The 21,790-nt window shown below is 43.7% G+C and overlaps 1 protein-coding gene across 7 annotated transcripts in view; it reads right to left on the reverse strand.

The window, feature by feature from the left end:
- GFRA1 (GDNF family receptor alpha 1) overlaps positions 1-21,790 on the reverse strand; it is a 212,910-nt gene that overhangs the window by 59,789 nt on the left and 131,331 nt on the right. For all 7 annotated transcript variants that reach the window (XR_003905752.1, XM_029932644.1, XM_029932645.1 and 4 more), the window contains one exon: positions 3,387-3,723. Coding sequence is in view for 6 of the 7 variants with exons in the window: in XM_029932644.1 (XP_029788504.1) it covers positions 3,387-3,723 (337 nt within the window). In the remaining variant the exon portion in view is untranslated. The remainder of the gene's footprint in view (positions 1-3,386; positions 3,724-21,790) is intronic.

A 21,790-nucleotide genomic window follows, 5' to 3' on the forward strand; every position in this document is an offset into this window, starting at 1 on the left:
CGCTGAATCTATCTTGGATTATTAGAGTTTGAGGAGGTATGACAGAGGCTTGAATTACGCATCTCTACCAACTTGCAGCAGGAATAAAGGAATATGCCTCCTTTATGGCTACACCCAGCCCTGGCATCCTTCCAGGCACCAAGGAAAGGAATCAGAGGGTCAACTGGCAAGGGAGACCATGTGCTTCAGGGGAAGAAGGCGAGGCTTTTAACTTTCATCACACCCTCCTTTGTAATACCTCTGCGTTTGCTTTTCTGCAGACAAGCTTGGAGGCCCCAACCACCCCAAGAGGAAAGGAACTAGTCAGCATCTTTAAAAGGGAAAGGAAAAAAGAAAAAAGTCAAAAGGGAAGGCTCAAGTTGCGTCGCGTCTGTTTGAAGGCACAGGGCAGGAGGGACAGGCTTTGCACAGAGGCACCGCTGGACCCTGGCGGGAGGGCCCGGTGCGCCGAGAACTGGAAACTATTAAGTGCAGCGGAGTTTTAATGATCTGGAGCAGCTCTGACAGGCGCTGATGTAGAGATGGAAGCAGAACATTTGAAAGTGCGAGCTTTAAAAGAAAACTGTTTTGGGGAAGCAATCTCTCCTCTCGCTGTCCCTTTCCTTTGGGAATACTTCAATGAGGCCTTAAGTCATCCTATCCGTGGGGCCTCCCTCTCTCTGACTGGGGAAGGGTCAGGGTACCTGTAACGTGAAGCCCCGCGGAAGCCCCAGCTCCAGGGAGTACCAGCTGCTGCTCTGGGCAGCAGTAACCATAAGAGCCTCATCGGAATGGATGGAGAGACCGAATAAAAGGCAGAAACTAAGACAAGATTAATAAAATCTGATGCAAGAAAGAAAACACCCCTCGTCTACCCAGCAGCTTAAATTACATTGACCGCATCTGACAGGGAGGAGGTAATCATCAGTAATATGTCGAGGTTCTGGAAAGAAATGATGGGCTCAATACCAGCGATGGGTACCACCGGGGGAGTTGCTGATTCACCTTCCCAGGGAAGACTCAAGACCAGGCATTAAACCTATCAGTTCCCATGGAGACAAATTTCACTTGGTAGGGCCCCTGGGTTTTCCAGGATTTGGATTTCCAAACAGCCGTTCGGTTATTGATGCCTCCACCCCACTGCATGGCAGCCGTGGTCACTGCACCCCCACCTTGGGGTGACCAGGCACCGTCAGTTATGAGGCAGGACTGTCCCCACTGCCCGCCCAGTACGCTTCTGCCCCTTTCGGCAGAGGCCACTCTCTGCTACTGAGTTTGTCTCAACAAAGAATTCCTGGAACTTTCCTAGCAGATCAGTCGGAGCCTCCCTGTTATCTGCACGTTCCTCCAGCCATCTCCCCCAGAGGACCCCACGTTCCTGAATTTCCAGCTATTTCTCACTACGGCTCAGCAGAAAAGTAATGTGATCCGGCTAATTCACACCGACTCCAAGGATTCTCTGTGTCGAGGACAGCAGGCCAGGGCGTGCGGAGGGAGCACTCAGGATGGGCTCTCAGCCGGTCCAGGAGCGGCCACAGACCTCCTGCAGAGCTTGGAAGGCAAACTTCAGGGGGAGACGAGGGAGGCCCCCATCAACACCCGCCCCTCCCACCTCCTGGCCTCCGCTCAGGGGGCCGAGGCTGCCCGGCTTGGACCCATCAGCAAACAAGGTAGCATCTACCATAGACGCAGGGGGAGCTGTAGCTGGCTGGCTGTAAGCCAGTCTCTTCTGTTTGAAGACTCACGGGGCACAGGAACTTGAGTTTCAGGCTCAGGAGTCTTCACAGAAGGGCAGTTCAGAATCTCTGCTCCTGGGGCGCCTGGGTGGCTCAGGTGGATAAGCGTCTGACTCTTGGTTTCAGCTCAGGTCATGATCTCACGGTTTGTGAGTTTGAGGCCCACATCGGCCTCCATGCTAACAGTGCCTGCTTGGAATTCTCTCTCTCACACACACTCTCTCTCTCTCTCTCAAAATAAATAAAGAAACTTAAAAAAAAAAAAAAAAAAAAGATTCTCTGCTCGCTCCCAACCTGCTCCTACAGCCCCTTCCCTGAGTCTTGCTCCTCAGCCACATTCATGTCCAGCAAGGAGGTCCCTGCTCCCTGGCTGCCTGGCTTCCCCAGGTTACGGCCGGTCAGAGGATCTGCCTCTTCCTTCTAGCAAGCTGTCCCTGCTTCTAGCCTCTAGCTAAGAAAATCTCCGTGGAACCCGGGGTCTCGGAGCGAGAGAGTCCTTGAAGAAGGTGCACTGCGGGAGCTCCTGGGACGCCTTCCAGGGCACAACTAGTCATGTACACGGTTCCTCTTACAGCAAGTACCCTGCTTCCAACAACAACAACAACAACAAAAAGTGGAGGGTCACCACTTCCAGAAAAACCTTCAGCAGGAGAGCGTTCCATGGAGAGTGAGGATTTTTAATTTCCTCTGGTCACTATTGGAACTAGTTTGAGGGGAGAATGGGCTGCCATTCTATCAGAGTGAAATATACGGACCCGTATCTTCAAAATGATGCCCCGTGCAAACCTCCAGCCCGGGATCCAGCCTGCACGTCTGAATGCAGCACTATCATCGCCTCAGGCTGCCAAGACTCCCGGTCTCTGCTTATCAAAATCTACTTGCTTCCATCAGCAACTGAATTCAACCCTAAGTTCTAGAAGGACACACATCAAATTGTTGACAGTCACAGCCAGGGGCAGGTGGGAGCAGAGTGAAGGGGGCAGCCACCTAATTCTTTATTCCTTTTTTTTTAAGGCAGAGAATGTGTTCATGGCTTCCTTCAAACATTAAAATAAATTAATGATGTGACCCAAAAGGCAAAGGAAGGTACTGTTTTCAACAATAGGGCAGGGCTTAGCAGAGACTTCTGATGGGAACTGAGATCCAGAAGCATGGCTGAGCAAGGAGGTGCCCACTTTTCTAGGCCACAGGAATGACTGGCCTAGAACAGACCCAGGCATTCTAGAAGTTCTCTTCAGGGCTGGACACAGCTCAGTGTCTCTCACTGGTCTCTCCCAGATTTCAGGCCTTGACAGTCAAGAGCCCCCATATCTGCAGACCACCTCTCCCCTCCTCACCAAATTAACCCCTTGAGATCCTTGGAAGCAGCTCCGAGCCTGCTGAGTGAGCACAAGCCTTCAAGCTCGCTTGGCCTCAGGTGAACCTCTGTGATTACCAAGCACCTCTCCGAGCTTTCCCCAGGTTCAAGAGGGGAGCCTTGCTCAGCACGGGAGCCTGACCAGCTTCTGAAAAACCCTGGGTCAACGCAGAGGTCAGGTTCTGGCCAATCCGGTCCACCGCCTGCCCTCCCCTCAGCCTCACCCACCCCACGTCCTGTTTCTGAGACATCGAGGCCGCCGCAAAGGTCCTCCTAGCCAGGCCATCAGTCACCCGGCTGCCCGGCCTGCTTACCTGCAGATGTAATTCGTCTTGCAGGAGTCCTGCAAAGTCAGGCAGTTGGGCTTCTCCCTCTCCTCGTAGGAGCACACGGGCACGATGGTCTGCCGCCTCCGCTCGGTGCACGCAATGTCCCGGCAGGAGCAGAAGAGCATCCCGTAGCTGTGCTTGGCCGGGACCTTGTCGAAGAACTGCCGCAGGGCCTTGTGGCACTTGCGCCGGTTGCAGACCTCGTTGGACATGCTGGTGGTGCACGGAGTGATGTATGCCGACCTGTACTTCTTACAGGTGTCGTCGAGGTTACAGGCCTTGGCGGCGTCCAGGCAGTTGTTCCCTTTGGGGACGTGCTCCACTGCAAAGGAGAGAAAGGCAGGCGTGATGACAGTGCTGGGCGCCTGGCTGCTCACACTGCCTGTTTTCACCGAGATCCAGCGCCGGGAGCCCTGGTCAACCCTGTGTTTTGAAGCTAATAGGGAATGAGTTCACAACAAGGAGAAAATAGGTGTCCAACAACTGGGAACCCAGGGCAGCCCACAAGTCCCCAGTCGTCCCTTAGAGGTGGACTGAGCGAGGCCAAGGGAGGGAAAGTTGCTCAGGCACCTGCCTGACTCCGTATAAACAAGACAACAAGAGAATAAGTTTCCAGCTCCTGGTTGGTAAACTGAAATTAGGAGAAAAGAAAAGAGCAACAAATTACATACTTGTTCATTATACAGTATATAAAATGATATGCTGAATGTAAGTATAATTGCCATGCAATCCTCCAGGAATATAATTATGTAATAAATGCATATAGTACATGCTAATTACTATATGATTATAGAGTAATTACATGGTTATTTGAGCCCAGAAGACAAAATATTATGCCAGCTCTCTAAACAGGAAGAAGCGGCTATGATGAGGCTGTATTTAAGTTCTAGCTCACAGGCCACTGGAAGAGAACCAGAATAAATTACATGAAAATTTGCAAACCTCAATTACCACTTAACTTGCCACACGCAAAATGTGGGATCTATGAGCAGTGAGGGTGCAGATTAGAAAAATTCTGCTAGTATTCCAGATAGAATTTCAATGGGCTTACGGATCACAGGCTTTAGGAATCTCACAAAACATATGCTGCCTTCTGACCAAGCCCTTTCTGCTCATGCTCAGCGAAAACAGCGCTGTCCATGGCCAAGTTGACCACTGTGCAGCCCGGAAAGAGTGCAGGGGAGGCCAGCCCCACAGCCAGGTGGCCCAGCAGGGGCAGGCCCAGTGGACAAAGTTAATAGATGAGTAGATGAAGGAAATGAAGCTTGACACTATGATACAGGTATGGAGGGGAAATGATAGAAGAACCTTCCAGAGCTAGGTTCTAAGGTGGTCCATGGAAACTGATCATTAGGTGCAGCGCTGGCCCTCTGGGGACAGCAAGGAGGCAGCAGTCACCACCACTCCCTTGTGGGAGTCATGTCCCCTGCCCCGCCCCCAGCAAGTTCCCGCCCAGGCCTCACTCTTCTCCTGCTTGGGTTCTCTGTTTCATCTTCGTTGTGTCCCAGCTGATGGGAGCCATGAAGGCATCTGGGAAATCACAAGAGACTAGAGAATGGACGAGGGATGAGCAAGGGCCCATCGGGTTGGGTGGGTTGGAAAGACAGGGCGGTGCATTTAGTCCACGTCCAAAGGGCACATGGAATATTATTTAGCCTTAAACAAAGAAGGAAATCCTGCCTTAGGAGGCAACAGGGATGAACCCTGAGGATGTTGTGCTACATGAAATAAACCAGAGACAACTACTGCGTGATTCTACTTAGAGCAGGTTTCTAAAACACTCAGAGAAACAGAGAGTAGGATGGTAGTGGCCAACGGCTGAAGGAGGAGGAAATGGGCATCACATTTCAGTTATACAAGATGAGAAAGTTCCAGAAATCTGCGGTCTAGCATCATGCCTACTGTTAGCAGTACCGTGTTGCACATTGTTATGAGGGTCCATTTGTTAAGACGGTAAATCTCATGTTAAATGTCCTCACTACCATTTTCTTTAATGTAAATAAGGAAAGGACACACAAGGCAAATCTAACATTCCAGGGGAAGAAAACACTTCCTGTTTGACCGATGATGTGTCTTGCTTGACGAAAACCCTGTATGAAATCACAAAATGATACCCTGGCACCTCCAGCAGAACTCTATTACGCTTCAGGTTCATGTCTCTGCGATGAGATCTGAACAAGGCAATAAGCAAGACACCCAGCCCATGGCGGGGGAGCAGCGCGAGAAGCCAGCGGCTGCACTTATGTCCCTGCCGGTTTGGCAGGCACACCTCCCAGACCAGCTTCCCTCTGGCTCACCTGCTTTCACACCCAAGCTCCTTAGGACTCAAGAAATGAAATATTCGCCATGTGCCAGGATAGGATCACCAGGGCCTCTAGGCCTTGGTAACACTTCCAGCCTTTTCCTCTTTCGAGACTTTTAATGTCGTGCTCTTGTGTCCATCAGAAAAGTGATTTATATTCTTGAAGGTCTAGAGTCCCATAGGAGATTTCTACATGGTGCATTTTTAGTGATAATCTAAAATACACTAATATGACCAAATTCTGGATCATCTGGGTTAGGCCTTTAAGGCTAGTGTTGGTACATAATTTTACCACCTGCACATCCACTTGCCTTGGTATTAAATCGTGCTTTATGATCTCTAGCTAAAAAGAATGGAGGCACTGAGGTGCACTTAATACTTAAAGGACGTAGCCAGTGATAAATGAACAAACAGTTCATGTAAGTTCAAGTGGAGGAAAATGGCAGAAGAATTAAGTCATCAACATGACACCTAAGAACACAGGTCTGCTAAACTCCAAAGAAGTCATGCTTAAACAGAGAAGCAAATTCCAATTGTAAGTACCAATTTAGCTTCAGCAAAATCATTACCCCTTACATGAAATTAATGTTAACTTGGCATTTGATCGTTTTCAAAGTTCTGTTCATATTTAACTTGTGTGTTGTTTTTACAATTGTATAAAATTAAATTAAAAGTTTATAGTTCTTTGTTTATAAGTGTCAAATAAAATTATAATAAAAATAGTAAAACTCAACACATGAGGTCCAGAAAATTTATTTCTCTCTTAAAGTAGCCTGTATAATACATAAAGTTTTAAACAATTGACCTGGAGGAAAGCTCCTTGACATGGGTCTTGGCAATGAATTTCTGGCTACAAGAGAAGGAACAACATAAAAAATAAACAAGTAGGATGACATCAAACTAAAAAGCTTCTGCATAACAAAGGAAACCATTAACACAATCAAAAGGCAGCCTATGAAACGGAAAGAAATATCTGCAGATCATATACCTGATAAGGAGTTACTGTCTAAAATAATAATTCCATTAAAAAATGAGCAAAGAACTGGATGCCTGGGTGGCTCAGTCGGTTAAGCGTCTGACCTCAGCTCATGTCACGATCTTGGGGTCTTTGAGTTTGAGGCCCGTGTCGGGCTCTGTGCTGACAGCTCAGAGCCTGGAGCGTGCTTCAGATTCTGTCTTCTTCTCTCTGCCCCTCCCCCGCTCACTTCTCTGTGTCTCTCTCTTTCTCTTAAAATTAAATAAACATTTTAAAAAATGAGCAAAGAACCTAAAAAGACACTTTGCCAAAAAAGATATTCCAATGGCGAACAGATGCTTGAAAAGGTGCTCAGCCTCACTAATCATTAAGGAAATGGAAACCCAAACCACAGTGAAGTATCTCCTCACCCCTGTTAGAATGGCTAACACAGAGACAAGAAAAAACAAATGCTGGTGAGGACGTGGGGAAAAGGGAACCCTGTGCATTGTAGGTAGGACTGTAAGTTGGTATGGCCACTATGAAAGATGTCTATATTTTCCTTGAAAAATTAAAAATAGAACTATATGAGCCAGCAATTCCACTCTAGGCATAAATCTGAAGGAAACAAAATCACTATGTTGAAGAGATATCTAAATCCCCATTTTCACTGCAACATTATTTATAAAAGCCAAGACATGGACAGCCTAAGTGTCCGTCAACAGGTGAAAGAGTAAAGAAAACATGGTGTATATACACACAAGGGAATAATATTCTGCTATATGACAGGTAATCTTGCCACGTGCAACAACATGGGTGTTAAGTAAAATAAGTTAAACAGAGAAAGACAAATACAGTACAATCTTACTTTTATGTTGAATCTGCCCCAAAACAAAAAAATATATATATAAAAACACCAAAAACAAAACTTATAGAAAAATAAACAATCAGCTATGTAGTTACCAGAGGCAGGGGAAGGAGGTGAACTGAATGAAGGTAGTCAAAAGGTACAAACTTCCAGTTACAAATAAGCACTGGGGATATAATATACAACATGATGACTGTAGTTAACAGTGCTCCATGTTATACTTGAAAATTGCCAAGAAAGTAAATCCTAAAAGTTCTCATCACACACACAGACATTTTTCTTCTTCTGCTGCTGCTGCTGCTGCTGCTGCTTCTTCTATTTTATTGTCTCTATATGAGGTAAAGGATGTTAACTACATTTGTGATAATCTTTTCACAATATATGTAAGTCAAGTTATTATGCTATACACCTCAGGTTTACATGGTTCTGTATGTTAATTATTTCTTAAGAAAACTAAAAGAACAAAAAATGGTCCCATGCATACCTGCTTTATGATAACGTTCGCTTCCTTTTTAAAGTTGTTAAAATCACATAAACTGCCAATTTTTTCTTCTTAATGTTATCAAAAAGAAAAGAAATATTTCAAAGGAAAAGCTCTGTACAAAGTGGGGATGGAGTGAATCATCTTATGCCCAAACCAATGGCTCAAACTTTACTTCATTTAGCAACTGGTGGGACTCAAACTCACTTTCAGCTGATTCTGTTTCATCAATATATAGCCCTGCCAAAGCACCATCTCTACCATTATTTCAGAACCTGTGAGAAGTTTCAGAATGTACAACCTGGCACATACATGGAGGAAAAGAAAAAGTATAAATTGATTTCCAGCTCACAGGTCAATGTGTGACTTGCTTTTTGTTTCTGATTCTCATCACACAAAATATTCCCATGAACCCTTTTCAATTTGATAAGTGAGGCCAGTCTTACCCAAATAGCAGAAACGGATGAAGACAAAATTAGAAAATATCAGACTAATATTCCTTATAAACATATTCAAAAAGTTTAGTAAATGGCAGTTAGCAATACATTAAAAAGATAATGAGTCATGACCAATGAGAGTTTATCCTAAAAGGCAAGACTAATTTAATAATTAAAAATTAATGTAATTTACCATATTAACAGACAGGAAGAAAATCTGATTATATTTGAAAGCATTCAACAAATTTCAGCACTCTTTCCATAATAAAAAATTCTCAGCAATCCAAGAATAGCAGAGAACCTTCTTAATCTGATAAAGGGCATCTATAACAAACATACAGGCAAAATCATATTTAATAGTGAAATACTGACATTTCCCCCCAAAATTCAGGAACTAATGAAGGATTTCATTCTTACCACGTGTAGTCAACATTGTACTAGAGGCCCTAGCCATTGCAATAAAGCAATGAAAAGAAATAAAAGGGATACAGAATGGAAAGGAAGACATTTCCATTTGCAAAGGACTTAAAAAAATCCTAAAGAATTTACAAAACAACTACTAGAATCAATAAGTGTATTTCTCAAAGTCAAAGGATATAAAATTTACTATATAATAATCAATTTGTATTTTTGTAGGCTATTAGCAAAATTTTAGGAAACAAAATTTAAAAACTTAATTCTGCTTATAAGAGAACTCAAAAAGTGCACTTCAAAAGGAATTTAACAAAAGACATGCAAGAGTTCTACACTAAAAACTAAAAAGCACTGTTGAGAAAATTAAGAAAGACCTAAATAAATGAAAATACATACCATGTTCATGGATATGAAGACTCAATATCATTAAGGTATCAATTATCCCCAAATAATATTATGAATTGACATTGGCAAGTGGTATCTAAAATTTATCTGGCAATGTAAAGGACCATAATCTAGCCAAAGAAATTTGAAAAACAACAAAGTTGAAGGAGTTTATACTGACTTCAAAATTTACCACAAAGCTGTACCTACTGAGACAATACGGTACAGCATAGGCATAGACAAATCAAACAATGGAACATAAAACAGAACTCAGATGAAATGCATCCACAAATCTATAGGGATTTGATTTTTGACAAAGTCACTAAAAAACATCTAACAGGTAAGTTCTCTTCAACAAAGAGTACTAGGATAATTGAAAATCCATATAAAAACAACAACCAAACCCCCACTTCACCAAAACCCTCATATGTACAAATTAATACAAGATGGATCGCAGACTTAAACCTAAAAGTTAAAATCACAAAGTTCTTATAAAAAAATAAGATAATATTGGAAGTATGTGAAGGTTTCTTAGAGAGGACCACAGAAAGCTATAACATAAAAGAAAAAATAATCGTAAGTTAGATTTCATCAAAATTAAAAACTTCAGCTCCTCAAAAGACACGGATAAGAAATGAAAAAAAAATGAATAGACAAATTGCAGACTAGGACATTTTTGCAAAATACATATCTGACAACAGATCAGTGATTAAAATATACATAGAATATCTAAAACTCAATAATAATAATTTTTAAAAACCCAATTGAAAAAATGGGCCAAATATTTGAGCAGACACATTACAAAAGGCGATATAGGAATGGCCAATAAGCACATGAAAAGTGTTCAACATCATTAGTTAGCAGGGGAATAAATGCAAATGAAAGCCACAATGAGACTTGCTACACTTCCATCACAGTGGTTAAACTTAAAGTCTAACAACATAAATATTGTCAAAGGTGTAGAGCTCTTGGAATCTCCTATGTTGGTGGTGAAAATGTAAAATGATCCAACCACTTTGGGAAAATATTGGGCAGCTTTTTAAAAATAGTGTTTTAAAATATATTTATTTACTTTTAAGAGAGAGAGAGACAGAGTGCTAGCAGGAGAGGGGCAGAGAGAGAGGGAGTTAAAGAATCTGAACCAGGATCCAAGCTTTGAGCCCAAGGTGGGGCTCCAACTCACAAACCGCATGATCATGACCTGAGCTGAAGTTGGACGCTTAACCGACTGAGCCATCCAGGTGCCCCAGTTTTTTTTTTTTATGTTTTTTTTTAATTTTGAAAGAGAGAGAGAAAGAGTGTGTGTGTGTGTGGTGGAGAGGAGGGACAGAGAGAGAGAGAGGGACAGAGAATCCAAAGAGGACTAAGCTGATAACAGTGAGCCTAACACAGGGCTCAAACCCACAAACAGATCACGACCTGAGCTGAAGTTGGATGCTCAACCGACTGAGCCCCCCAGGTACCCTGGCAGCTTTTTAATAAAAGTAAACATGTGACTACCCTATTATGACGCAGCATTTCCACTTCTAGATATTTACCCAAGAGAAATGAGAATATACATCCATAAAAAGACTTGTATAAGAAAATAACATTATATTGATAATAACCAAACTGGAAAAATCAGCTTATGTATCCATCAATAGGAAAATGGCTAAACAGGCTCAGAAACTAAGAACAGATGAGCTACTGAAATACACATAGCATGGATACATCTCAACACCGCTATGCCGAAGGAAAAAAAGAGTACACGAAAAGTACATACTGGAGCATCTGGGTGGCTTAGTAAGGTGAGCATCTCTTGATTTCACTCAGGTCACCATCCCGGGGTCATGGAATCCATCCCCACATGGAACTCCATGCTGAGCATGGAGCTTGCTTAAGATTCTCCCTCTCTCGGGGAGGCTATTGAATACTGAAAATGAACTGAGGGTTGAAGGGGAAGGGGGAGAGGGGGAAAAGAGGTGGTGGTGACGGAGGAGGGTACTTGTGGGAAGAGCACTGGGTGTTGTATGGAAACCAATTTGACAATAAACTATTAAAAAAAAAAGATTCTCCCTCTCACCGCTGCCCCTCCCCCACCCTGCTCATGCATGCACATTCTCTCTCTAAAATAAAATTTTTAAAAGTTTTAAAAAAGTAAATACTAAACGATTTTATATATGTGAAGTTCTAGAGAAGACAATTTAAGATGAAAAACATCAGGAATGGTTGCTTCTAGGGGCTAGAGGTAGGGACTGGCTGGGAAGGGGCAAGAGAGAACTTTCTGGAATGATGGTAGCTTCCAGCTTGATAGAAGTTTGAATGAAAACCTAGAGAATGGTACACTTACAAGTTTCTACCTACATAAGTTTTACCTCAAAAGGAAAAAAAAACTAAACAAATACTAAAGCTGATTACTGACAGGTATGCTGAAGTAGGTAGGGAAAGTATATTGATACCTACATTTTAAAAATTTAGATGAATTGATAGGTGGAAAGAAGAATGAATAGATGAATACTTACGAAGCAACTGCCTTCTAATTTAATGATATAATCTAGATGGGTTAACTGTAACATTTTTTCCCACTTGTCTGTATGTTTGAAAATGTTCAAGTCAAAGATTGGCAACAAGGCAAAAACCCACCACATATACCCTATTAAAATAAAAAATGTCACATGCAGGGAACATGGAAAGCCACTCTTAGCACCCTTCTTTAGCCTGGTTTCCTGGTTAAACACTCCTTTAAATCACAGGACACGTAAATCAGAGTCGGGTTTTCACTGGGTAAGAAGACTGATCCCCCTTATCTATATGATGGACACCCACACCCCCAGGGCATACACAAAAATGCTACTTGAGGACCGAGGGAGGAACGTGCAGAATGATTCCGTTCAGTCCTCTTGAGTCACACCCCGTTCCCCATCAGCTCACACCCCGCGCGGAGGAGCAGGCGAGCGCCTGTGTTTTACGGTCCGGGCACACGCGCCTTCTCGCCTGTGTGGGAGGCTTCCGGACAGCTTTGCCATAACTCTGCCTGCCATCCCCTCCACAGCTCATTTTAGAGCTCAGCACTAAAATGCTGCTTTCCCTCCTCCCCTCCATCTCTAATCTCTCCCTCCATCTGCTGTTATTCATTCTTTAACTTGGTAGAACGTCTGGGATGCTGCCTGAATGGGAAGTATTCTCAGAATGAAGGCTGTTTACTAGAAATCCTTTTTCATGTGGGCGGACGCATGTGTGTGGGCTGTGCAGGCCGAGGAGCGCCTCGCCAGCGTCGGCCTAGCACCGTTTTCTGGAGAAAGCCATTGAACCAGCTTTTCCTTTCAAAGTTAGAAAGAACCATGTTGTTACTTTGTAGGTTACATATTGCTTTTCTCTATCATCATTCTAAGCCTCTTTGGCTGTGATCACATCTGATGTGACTTATTTCCTGTTTTGTTGGTATAACCTGCAGCATAGCAATGGGAGAGCCAGCTCCCAGACCCCATGGAATAAAAAGCATCACGTGGGTGGCTCAGTCGGTTAAGCATCCGAAGTCAGCTCAGGTCATGATCTCACAGTTCGTGGTTCGAGCCCCACATCGGGCTCTGTGCTGACAGCTCAGAGCCTGGAGCCTGCTTTGGATTCTGTGTCTCTCTCTCTCTGACCCTCCCCTGCTTGCGCTGTCTCTGTCTCTCAAAAAAAAAAAAAAAAAGCATTAGTGTTGCTGAAAACAAACAATGAATTTGGAGTCAGGGATTTTAAATGTGGCCCAATCATCTGAGTGTCTTTTACATGTCATCTTTCCCCCAGCAGACTTCAGTTGCCCCATTTGTGAGATGATAAGTCTCCGGTCCCTTCAAGCCTCAACATTCTTTGATTTGATGGTTACAATAAAAAATGCCTTTCTGATTACAACACCAAGTATCTGAGATACAACTTGATGATCAGGGACAGAATGTAAAACGAAATCCTAGCACTCATAAGCACTGGCTAACCTCTCAGCTCTTTGCTGTTCCAAAGAGTACGTGGCCCAACATTTTCAACCCTGACCAACAGGCAGAGCCAATGTGAAAGATCCCTCCAACAAGGGAGGCGTGGAGGTGTCCGGCATGAATTATGCACGGGAAGAAGCTTTCACATTCTAAATTCCTTTGCAGCAAGGAACGGCCTTTATCCCAAGTACAATCCTCACACTGTCCCAAATCAAAGAGGTCATCACTATGGCCACAGCCCCTCGTTATTTACACTTAGAAAATGCCACTATTATTGGCAACTGCTGGAGACAGCTAACCAGTCAAAATGATTCAGGATGAAACACAGATGGAAACAACTAGAAATCCATTTCTATAGATTATGAGGGGGAATAAAACTAAATATATTGAAATCTGCATGGCTTGCATGAAGATGTGGTTTATGAAGCAGAAGGTTCACAAGACACAGGGAGAGGATGCAGCTGATGAGTGCTTGCCAATTCCCGGGTATCTCTCTGCCTTTCTTTTTCAGGCTGCGGGACGGAATTCACAACTGGTTTCCTCTTTCTTTCTGACTTGATTAATTACCATGTTAACATAACTACTGTTCTTCTTCTAATAGGATCCCTTGAACGTGTTATTCTAGCAAATAAAAAATGGGCAAACGCTCCGAGGTCTTCACAGGAGTAGAGGAGGCTTTTCAGGAAGCTTACTCATACGGTCTGATCTTCTGATACCCCGTGTATCATACGGCAAATCCGATCACACAGGCTGCGACCCTTGTAATCGACCCTTCAAGAGCGTGGCCTTTTCCAGCTGGGGTGCTAAAAATTACATTTAAAATGCACACATGGCTCTTTGGAGCCCATTTTGTCATTTAGATGCTGTTTCGGGCCTATTGTGTTACACGATGACAGATTTCCTCCTCGGCCTGTTTTTTTCATACCTTACACGACTACGCTAAACCTCACGCCCTGCCCAAGTTTTCTCTGGCGCTCACAGTGACTGAATTATCCTGAGAACCTGTGAATTTGGAAATAATTCTTTGGTCTGACGAAAACAGTGCCCGATGTTAACCACACGCCGTGGCCTCACCCCATGCTCACTCGCCCCAAGCTCACCCTTTGGAGGGTCCATTTCCATAACGCACACACTGCGGCCCACCACCCCCATCTACACCTTAAAAAATTAGATGCCTCCTATAAGTGGTGTGCAAGTCACATGCTTGCTGCTGCAAAATGATTAATAGTGCTGTCTCAGCAAATGGGATCATTACATTTTTAATTAACCTTTCCAACCTCCTCCACCTTTTCCTTTTGTTATACATTGGATCTCTGAAGTTTTCTACTTGTTTATGTTCAACCAGATTTGAAATAAAGGCATGAAAAATGATAGCAGATGATGCAGGAGTCGCAGCCCAGGTGAGAGGGCTGGTGAGGTGCCGTGCCTCATTGTACATGGAATTCGGGGACAGGCGCTCAGAACTTGGTGGCTGGGTTCCCACCTAATTTTTGTTTTGGCAGCTTAGCGTTATTTAATGGCCTTGGCTACCAGGAAACTGGCTTTCTAAAATCTCTTTCAACCTAATTATAATTACGGTGTATAAATCATACAATGATCGATTATAAAAATCTCGAGTTCATAAATATTTAACTTAGCATTTAAATCCACACTGCAGGAGTGCATGAAATTTCTGAGCCCATCTCTCTGCAAACAACTGCTTTATTACAGTTCCAACGCCAGTTACTGAAAGCCGAACCGAGTCTGTCTCACACACACTCGGGCATATATTTGAGCACAACGGCCTTCCCTGTGTTAAGATGGCACAATTTAGTTATTTCTAAAATATGCATGCCTCTCATTAAAAAGATATTCTGCAAAGTCCTCTATCGTCATCTTTTAATTCCTCAAGTATGGAGAGATGCAATTATGATATTATACATAAAAACATTCATTAAAATATATTTTATCTAATGTAAGATTGATTCCGAGATAATTGAGGTCAGATTTGTTTGGAAAATGTATTGTGACACGTGCAAACTCTGATACAGAGAGGAAATGATCCTCCGTGAGGACTCGAGCGCAACAGCTAAATATTTTCCAGCAAAATCATAAAGCCGTAATTGGATTTCAATTTAGTAATAGTCGGCCTAAGACAGGCCATTTTTAATAATCTAATTATGTGTTCAGGGCCTACCCCAGAACTCAACGGCTGCTTCAGAACTATTAATTGTACTCAATCCTGTTGCATCTTCAACCATGAAATTTGCTATTACATGTAGGACTGGCTCCCAGTTAGGAGCATTTTTTTTTCCAATCTCAGATAATCTTTATAACACCCCCAAATGCCTACTCCTTTCATTTGCTAAAATTGAAATATTCTAATGACTTTCTCTCGACCAGAACACTTGATCCCAAGGAGCTCAGATTTGTGGCCCTTCTAAGGAAAAAAAACAAATTCACAGTGCGATCTATAAAACTCTTCCCTATTTTTATGAAGATGCAGAGAGCAGCTCTTGCTTTTGTCAGATTTTCATTAATTAAAGGTATTTAATTGCTAACATCGCATTAGCAGTAAAATTAATGAGGACTTCAACTACAGGAAAAGATCTGCATGATAATGTAAACCTAATTCATTTTATAGGATACAAACCGTAGCCCCACTAAGATTTAGGCTGTGCAAACACTACTGATACTTAGCCATTTCACCAGTAAAAGCCTAAACATGGCTTCAAAACCAACATTCCTTTGCCCCAGAGGAAACACTGAATGTGGGCCAACCAGGTAACGAAGAATAGTGTAGGTCCCTCTACATTGTCCCACTAATGTATCACCTCAGGGGGGACGAATTAGAAGGGAAGCATGGAATGGTTTGTTTTCAATAATTTTCTAAGTTACTATTAAATCAAAAGGTAGCCTGAAAATAATATGCCCCAACTTTTTAAAAAATATTTTTAATGTTTATTTATTTTTGAGAGTGAGAGAGAGAGAGCGAGCATGAGCAGAGGAGGAGCAGAGAGAGTGAGAGACCCAGAATCTGAAGCAGGCTCCAGGCTCTGAGCTGTCAGCACAGAGCCTGATGCAGGGATCGAACTCACAAACTGTGAGATCAGGACCTGAGCCAAAGTTGGACGCTTAACCAACTGAGCCACCCAGCCCCAATTTTTAAACTAGCATACTACAATTTAGAAATTTCTGAGTGCGTGCCAGGAAAACTAATCGCTCTGGGAAGCTGGCCTCTTCTCCCAAGGAGGCTGCCAGCACTCCAGACATTTCTTGAAACTCTTCCCTAGGAGCCTGAGGCATGTTCTTTGGCATACTCTGAGCAACAACAACTCTCTGCATCAGGGACAGATTTTCAAAGCCAAATGTCATTTAGCATAAGTGTGGTAATGTAACAGGCAATAATGTTGCACACTGCTCAGGGGTAGAAAATAAGTTATAAATATACACAAGGACTTTTTCATGTGGGTGACTTTCAAATCAGCTCTGACAATAACCAATGAAGTGGCTTTCTTGAAAAGGTTTTGAGCCAATCATAGCACTGGAGTAAGTGTTTTGCTTCTCAAGGTGACTACTTTGAAGGACAATGTTCATTTAGATGTATGCGTTCTTGGCGGGCTCATTAGCTACTGACATACTGTACATGGGCCGTGTTTCTCCAATGAGCTAGTGCAGATGGATGCCACCAGAAGGCAGGCCAGTGGCTCGAATGTTCCTTCCACTACACAATCTATAAAAACTGTTCCGACCTCTGCTATACATAAAGAGAAGGAAACATATGCATTCTGAAGCCAAAGACTCAGCTGAAACAATGAAAAATGAAGAGACTGAAGATCCTATTAAGTAGCCTGGCTGATACTGAGATAATAATGAATCATTGATGATGTTGGCAGTTGCCAGGGCCCTCGCAGTGCGGGATTTCAGCAAAGATAAGCTAAATATCAGGTCTTTATTTTTAGTTAAAGAGCATAAAATTCAATGCCTTTCCTCCCACGAGCCTATTTACATACCTGCTGTGCTACCTATTTGCTTCACCTGCTTCCCAATTAATACCCCATTAAGCCGATCCACCTGCAGTGGCTTTTACTTTCACCACAGCCATGCACACATCACTCATCTGCTACAGCTCGATTGTTTCTTTGGGGAAGATAAACAAGAGCTGCATGAATACTAATGGCAGGACTTTGAGTTTGCGGAGTGTGCTGCTTTCTCAAAAGACAGTAGCCAGAGCCGAGGCCACTTCCCGAGGAAAAGCCCTAGCCAGGCAAGAACGTCCAGGACGGAGCGTAGCCACGGTCCAGAAGATGACGGACAGTAGGAATGTCCATCTTCATTAGTCAGATCTGTGCCTCTGGATTATATAAATATACACACATTTTTAATGATGTTTTGCTTCATTCAAGGTGTTTCATGTCACGTCGGGTTAATCATATTTTGTTTGGTTAAGAGTTCTTAGGCGACTTATTTTAATTAAGATTAGAGTGTTATTTCTGTTTTATGCAAATAGGTTTTAGGTGTTTGAAGGTTGGGTTCCTTCGAGTAGGGATCAAACCTAAGGGGTGACGGCATTAGACGCTGCTTGAGAACAAGCTTGAGAGAACAAAACCAAACCCCAGATTCCTGGGGCGCCTGGGTGGCTCAGTCAGTGCAGCGACGGACTCTTGTTCTCGGCTCAGTCATAATCCTGCGGTCCCTGAGTTCGAGCCCCATATCCGGTTCTGTGCTGAGCCCGCTTGGGAATCTGTCTCACCCTCTCCTGTACCCCACTTGTGCACGCACACACACGTGCGCACACACTCTCAAAATGAGCAAACACACTTAAAAAAAAGCACATAAGTACTTCTGATTCACTAACTTTCTTAAACCTTTCATATTTACTACCCACCTGCACCCCCACTTATTCTTTCAAATCCTGGCTTTCTGATTGGTTCTGGTCACAGAACATTCAGGAATGTAGTCCCTAAGAGGTGCTCTTTCGGGCCTCATGCCTTATTCTGTGAAGTTCTTGATGACAAGGGGGCTTTCCTTGCCCACGTTCCTGGTGTAACTTCAGAACCAAGCCTAGGCTAGAGGTACCAGGTGGCCCTGGCATAGAGGCCTCCAAGGTGGGCTAAAACAAAGCCCCTCACCCCCCATAACTGCCCACGAGCCGCAGAGGAGCAGACAGCAGAACAGGCATGTGTGCACCCATCCACATGCCTCAGTGAACCCCTGTGTTTTATCTTAATGGTATGTTGGCAAATGTTCCTGTGCATTTCATTTCTAGCTTTAAATTGGTTCCAAATGCATTCACACACTTACCCTCCTGAGCTTCAGTGTAACTCTTGTTCAATCCCCATTTGGAGGACTACACCAGGTAGTTCAAGAATTACGTTTAACCCCTGGCATTTTTACACTAAAAGTCCTTACTCGGGACCTCCATTGCGTCTCTGCAACTTAATCTGCAGCCCTGTCTCCTGCAGGCATCGCAAAGTAAATACAGTGATAGCTGTGTGGGGTTCCGTGGGCACCGTGCCACCTCTCCGTGGGAGGCGTTCTCCCACCTGGCCCCTGTCCACGGGATGCCGTGCGTCTGCGGGGGCAGGCTGAGGCAGGTGGGAAACCCAGCACACTTCGCTGCTTCTGGAACATCTTTCCTCAGTTTCTCACACAAACATATCAGCTATGGACTTGCTGCGTCCCTGATGCACACATAAACTACGGAGCCTGGGCTAAGTGACAGCAATGCCAGCTCTTACAGCTCTTTGCTCAGACAAAACAGGTATAATTTAGGTAAAGCACACATGTTCCAATCCTAAAACTCCTGCAAGCTTCAAAGTGTGCCTTCCCTGATGGAGATGGGGACTTGTGCACCAGCTAGTTTTTGTGAGAAATGGCCGCCTGAACAGCTGCATTTAACCCCGGGCAAAGTGGAAGCTGGATATGAGTGTTGGGGTCAAGATGATCTCATGAGCTTTATGCCTAGAGAGATCAGAATGACATTCAGCCCAAGTGCTGGCGTGCAGGCCAGCTGTTGGTGCTGCTCTCGGCAACCCTGGATATGCGGGGGGACAGGGTGACCCCTTTGCTAGGGCATTCAGAGACAACAGATGTGAGGAAGGCCAGCTGTGCTGCCCTTGGGGGGGGGAAGGGATGGAGGGATGAAAAGCAGAGGTGAACCTCTATCCTAAAGGATGGTGGTTTGGGTCCCCAAAACCTCTGCACTAACAGAAGAGGCTCTGTATTACAGAAAATTCCATTTTACAATACAGGAAAAACCACACAAAGCCAGACCTTAGATCTCAGTGATTTAGACTTACCACGATATCACCAAACATAGGTATTAGCCTTTTTGTCTTTGGCCTTAAAAAAAGAATAATGAGGGACGCCTGGGTGGCTCAGTCAGTTAAGCCTCCACCTTTGGCTCAGGTCATGATCTCACGGTCGTGGGTTTGAGCCCCGTGTCGGGCTCTGTACTGACAGCTCAGAGCCTGGAGCCTGCTTTGGATTCTGTGTCTCCCTCTCTCTCTGCCCCTCCCCCCTCATGCTCTGTCTCTCCCTATCTCAAAAATAAATAAAAACATTAAAAAAAAAAAAGAATAGCGATTGGCTCCTGAGACTGTCTCCTGATATTTCTAGAGCTGCCTCTGTTACCAAAAATGATCACCAGACTCCTCCTCCCTGGTGACATTTGCTAATGAACTGAGCCAAGAGAGCTGAGAAAATTCCTAAGGTGGAAAATACGGTAGAACTATGGTACACAGGGTAGAAGCCTGGAGGTTGAAATGGAGACTGGTCTGACACAGTAATGAAGCTGGGGTTCCTAGGACTATCACGTGCCCTCCAAGAAGTTCTTGGGAAAAACACAACCAAACAATATGGAAGCCCAGTTGGCTGTTGGGTGGGGAACAAGGCTTTCTCAGTTTCTACCTTTTTTTATTATGTAGAACAGATGATCTTCCATATTGAACTTAAGAGCTACTAGTTTTAACTGAAAGGAGATCCATCCTCTAGAGTCTTCCATGAACCCTTCAAGGATTTCACGTAAGAAGTTCTATTCAATATTTTAAGGAGGACCATATTTAGTGATGTTCAGGAGTTGTAGGGATGGCTTATGCAATTCAGAGATTTGGCTTCTATTAGAAATACTTTTGTAAAAAGAGGCAAAAATTAAATGCAGTTTTCAAAAGATAGGGCAAAGGTTTAGAAATCTAACCTATACCCTGAATTTGGGAATTCATTTCTAGTATGGTGTCTACAATGTTAAAAAAAAAAAAAAGAAAAGAAAAGAAAAAGAAAGGAAGGAAGAAAGGAAGGAAGGAAGGAAGGAAGAAAAAGCAATTGTCTAAATCTATTTCTTAATACAAATGAGAGGTCCCCTTATTAATGTGGTGAAGACCTCTTCAAAGTATCAATAAGTCTGGAGTGCTTCCACATTTAAGAAAGAAGAGAAAAGAAATTATAAATGTGATTACAAACCTCATACAATCTTCTAAGGAAAGGGATCACAATCATTTGCTAAGACCAAGCCCTGCAAAGGGGGAAAAGGTATCCACAGGGGATTAGTGTGTCAGTAAATACATAAAGTACAGAAGTCCCTCATATTTGACATTTGAAGAACAAAGCTATCCATCAATGTCCTGGCACAGATCCATCAAACAGAATGCTACTGTTGAAAACCTAATAGTATGATGGTAATAATGTAGCCATAAAACCTCTGGTCTATAATTGACTGCTTCCACTTGAAGCTAACGTGTCTAAAGCAGTGAGTAATGTTCACCTAAAGATTTCACTTGCGTTGAATGACAATCAGTTACACCTGACACTAGTCTCAGTGGATGGCTCGCGCTGGATAATGGCTCAGGGACAGCTATCCAGGGCGTGCAGGGAGACTAGATCCCAAACAAGCAGCACAGATATGCAATGTTGATCTCTGGTATGCTTCCTCCTGGCTGCCTCCTCTCCAAGTGCCGAAGCTGTCCCTCTCTGACAAATAATTAGAAATGTACCAGGCTGCAGAGTCTAGTGCCATCGCAGGAGGTTCCTCAGGGCATCTGGGTCTTAGTTGTTGAGTTTTGTTTAAGTGAGCATATAACTATAAGTCACATTCCTGGGCCCTAAGAGCTGAAGCTCTCTCGCTTTGCAGTAAGAAACCAGATGTGTAGGGGGCCAGCGGGTCGGGACAGCATTGGTGTGTCTTGGCCTTCTTTTTTCCTTTCTTTTCTTTTCGTTTCTCTTCATTTTTTTTTTAAGCTCCTGGACTGTCTATGAGTTCTGGATAGCATTCTGCTGGATAATTTGGTTATGTGGCTCTTATTAGACAAGAGATGTGGCCAGAGTGTTGACAGTGAGAACCGAAAGTCTGAAAGGAAACTTAATGCTGTTGCTAGATGACAAAGAAAAAAAAAGATTATTTAATGTCATCCCCAATTCAGAGTCTTCTATCAGTACATGAGTCCGCCAAAGGGGCGGGGACCAGGCAGTGTGGCATCAGCCATTGCCACAAGCAGACTGCTCAAGTTCAGTGATGCCCGGCCACACAGCAAGACCGTGAAAGGGCTGTGTCAGGCACCGTACTGTCCTCTTTTGATTTTAATCTCCAGTGAGGTTTTACTGCCACTACCTGAAAACCCC

Source organism: Suricata suricatta, chromosome 2 (genome assembly GCF_006229205.1).
Source record: "Suricata suricatta isolate VVHF042 chromosome 2, meerkat_22Aug2017_6uvM2_HiC, whole genome shotgun sequence".
Taxonomy (NCBI): domain Eukaryota; kingdom Metazoa; phylum Chordata; class Mammalia; order Carnivora; family Herpestidae; genus Suricata; species Suricata suricatta.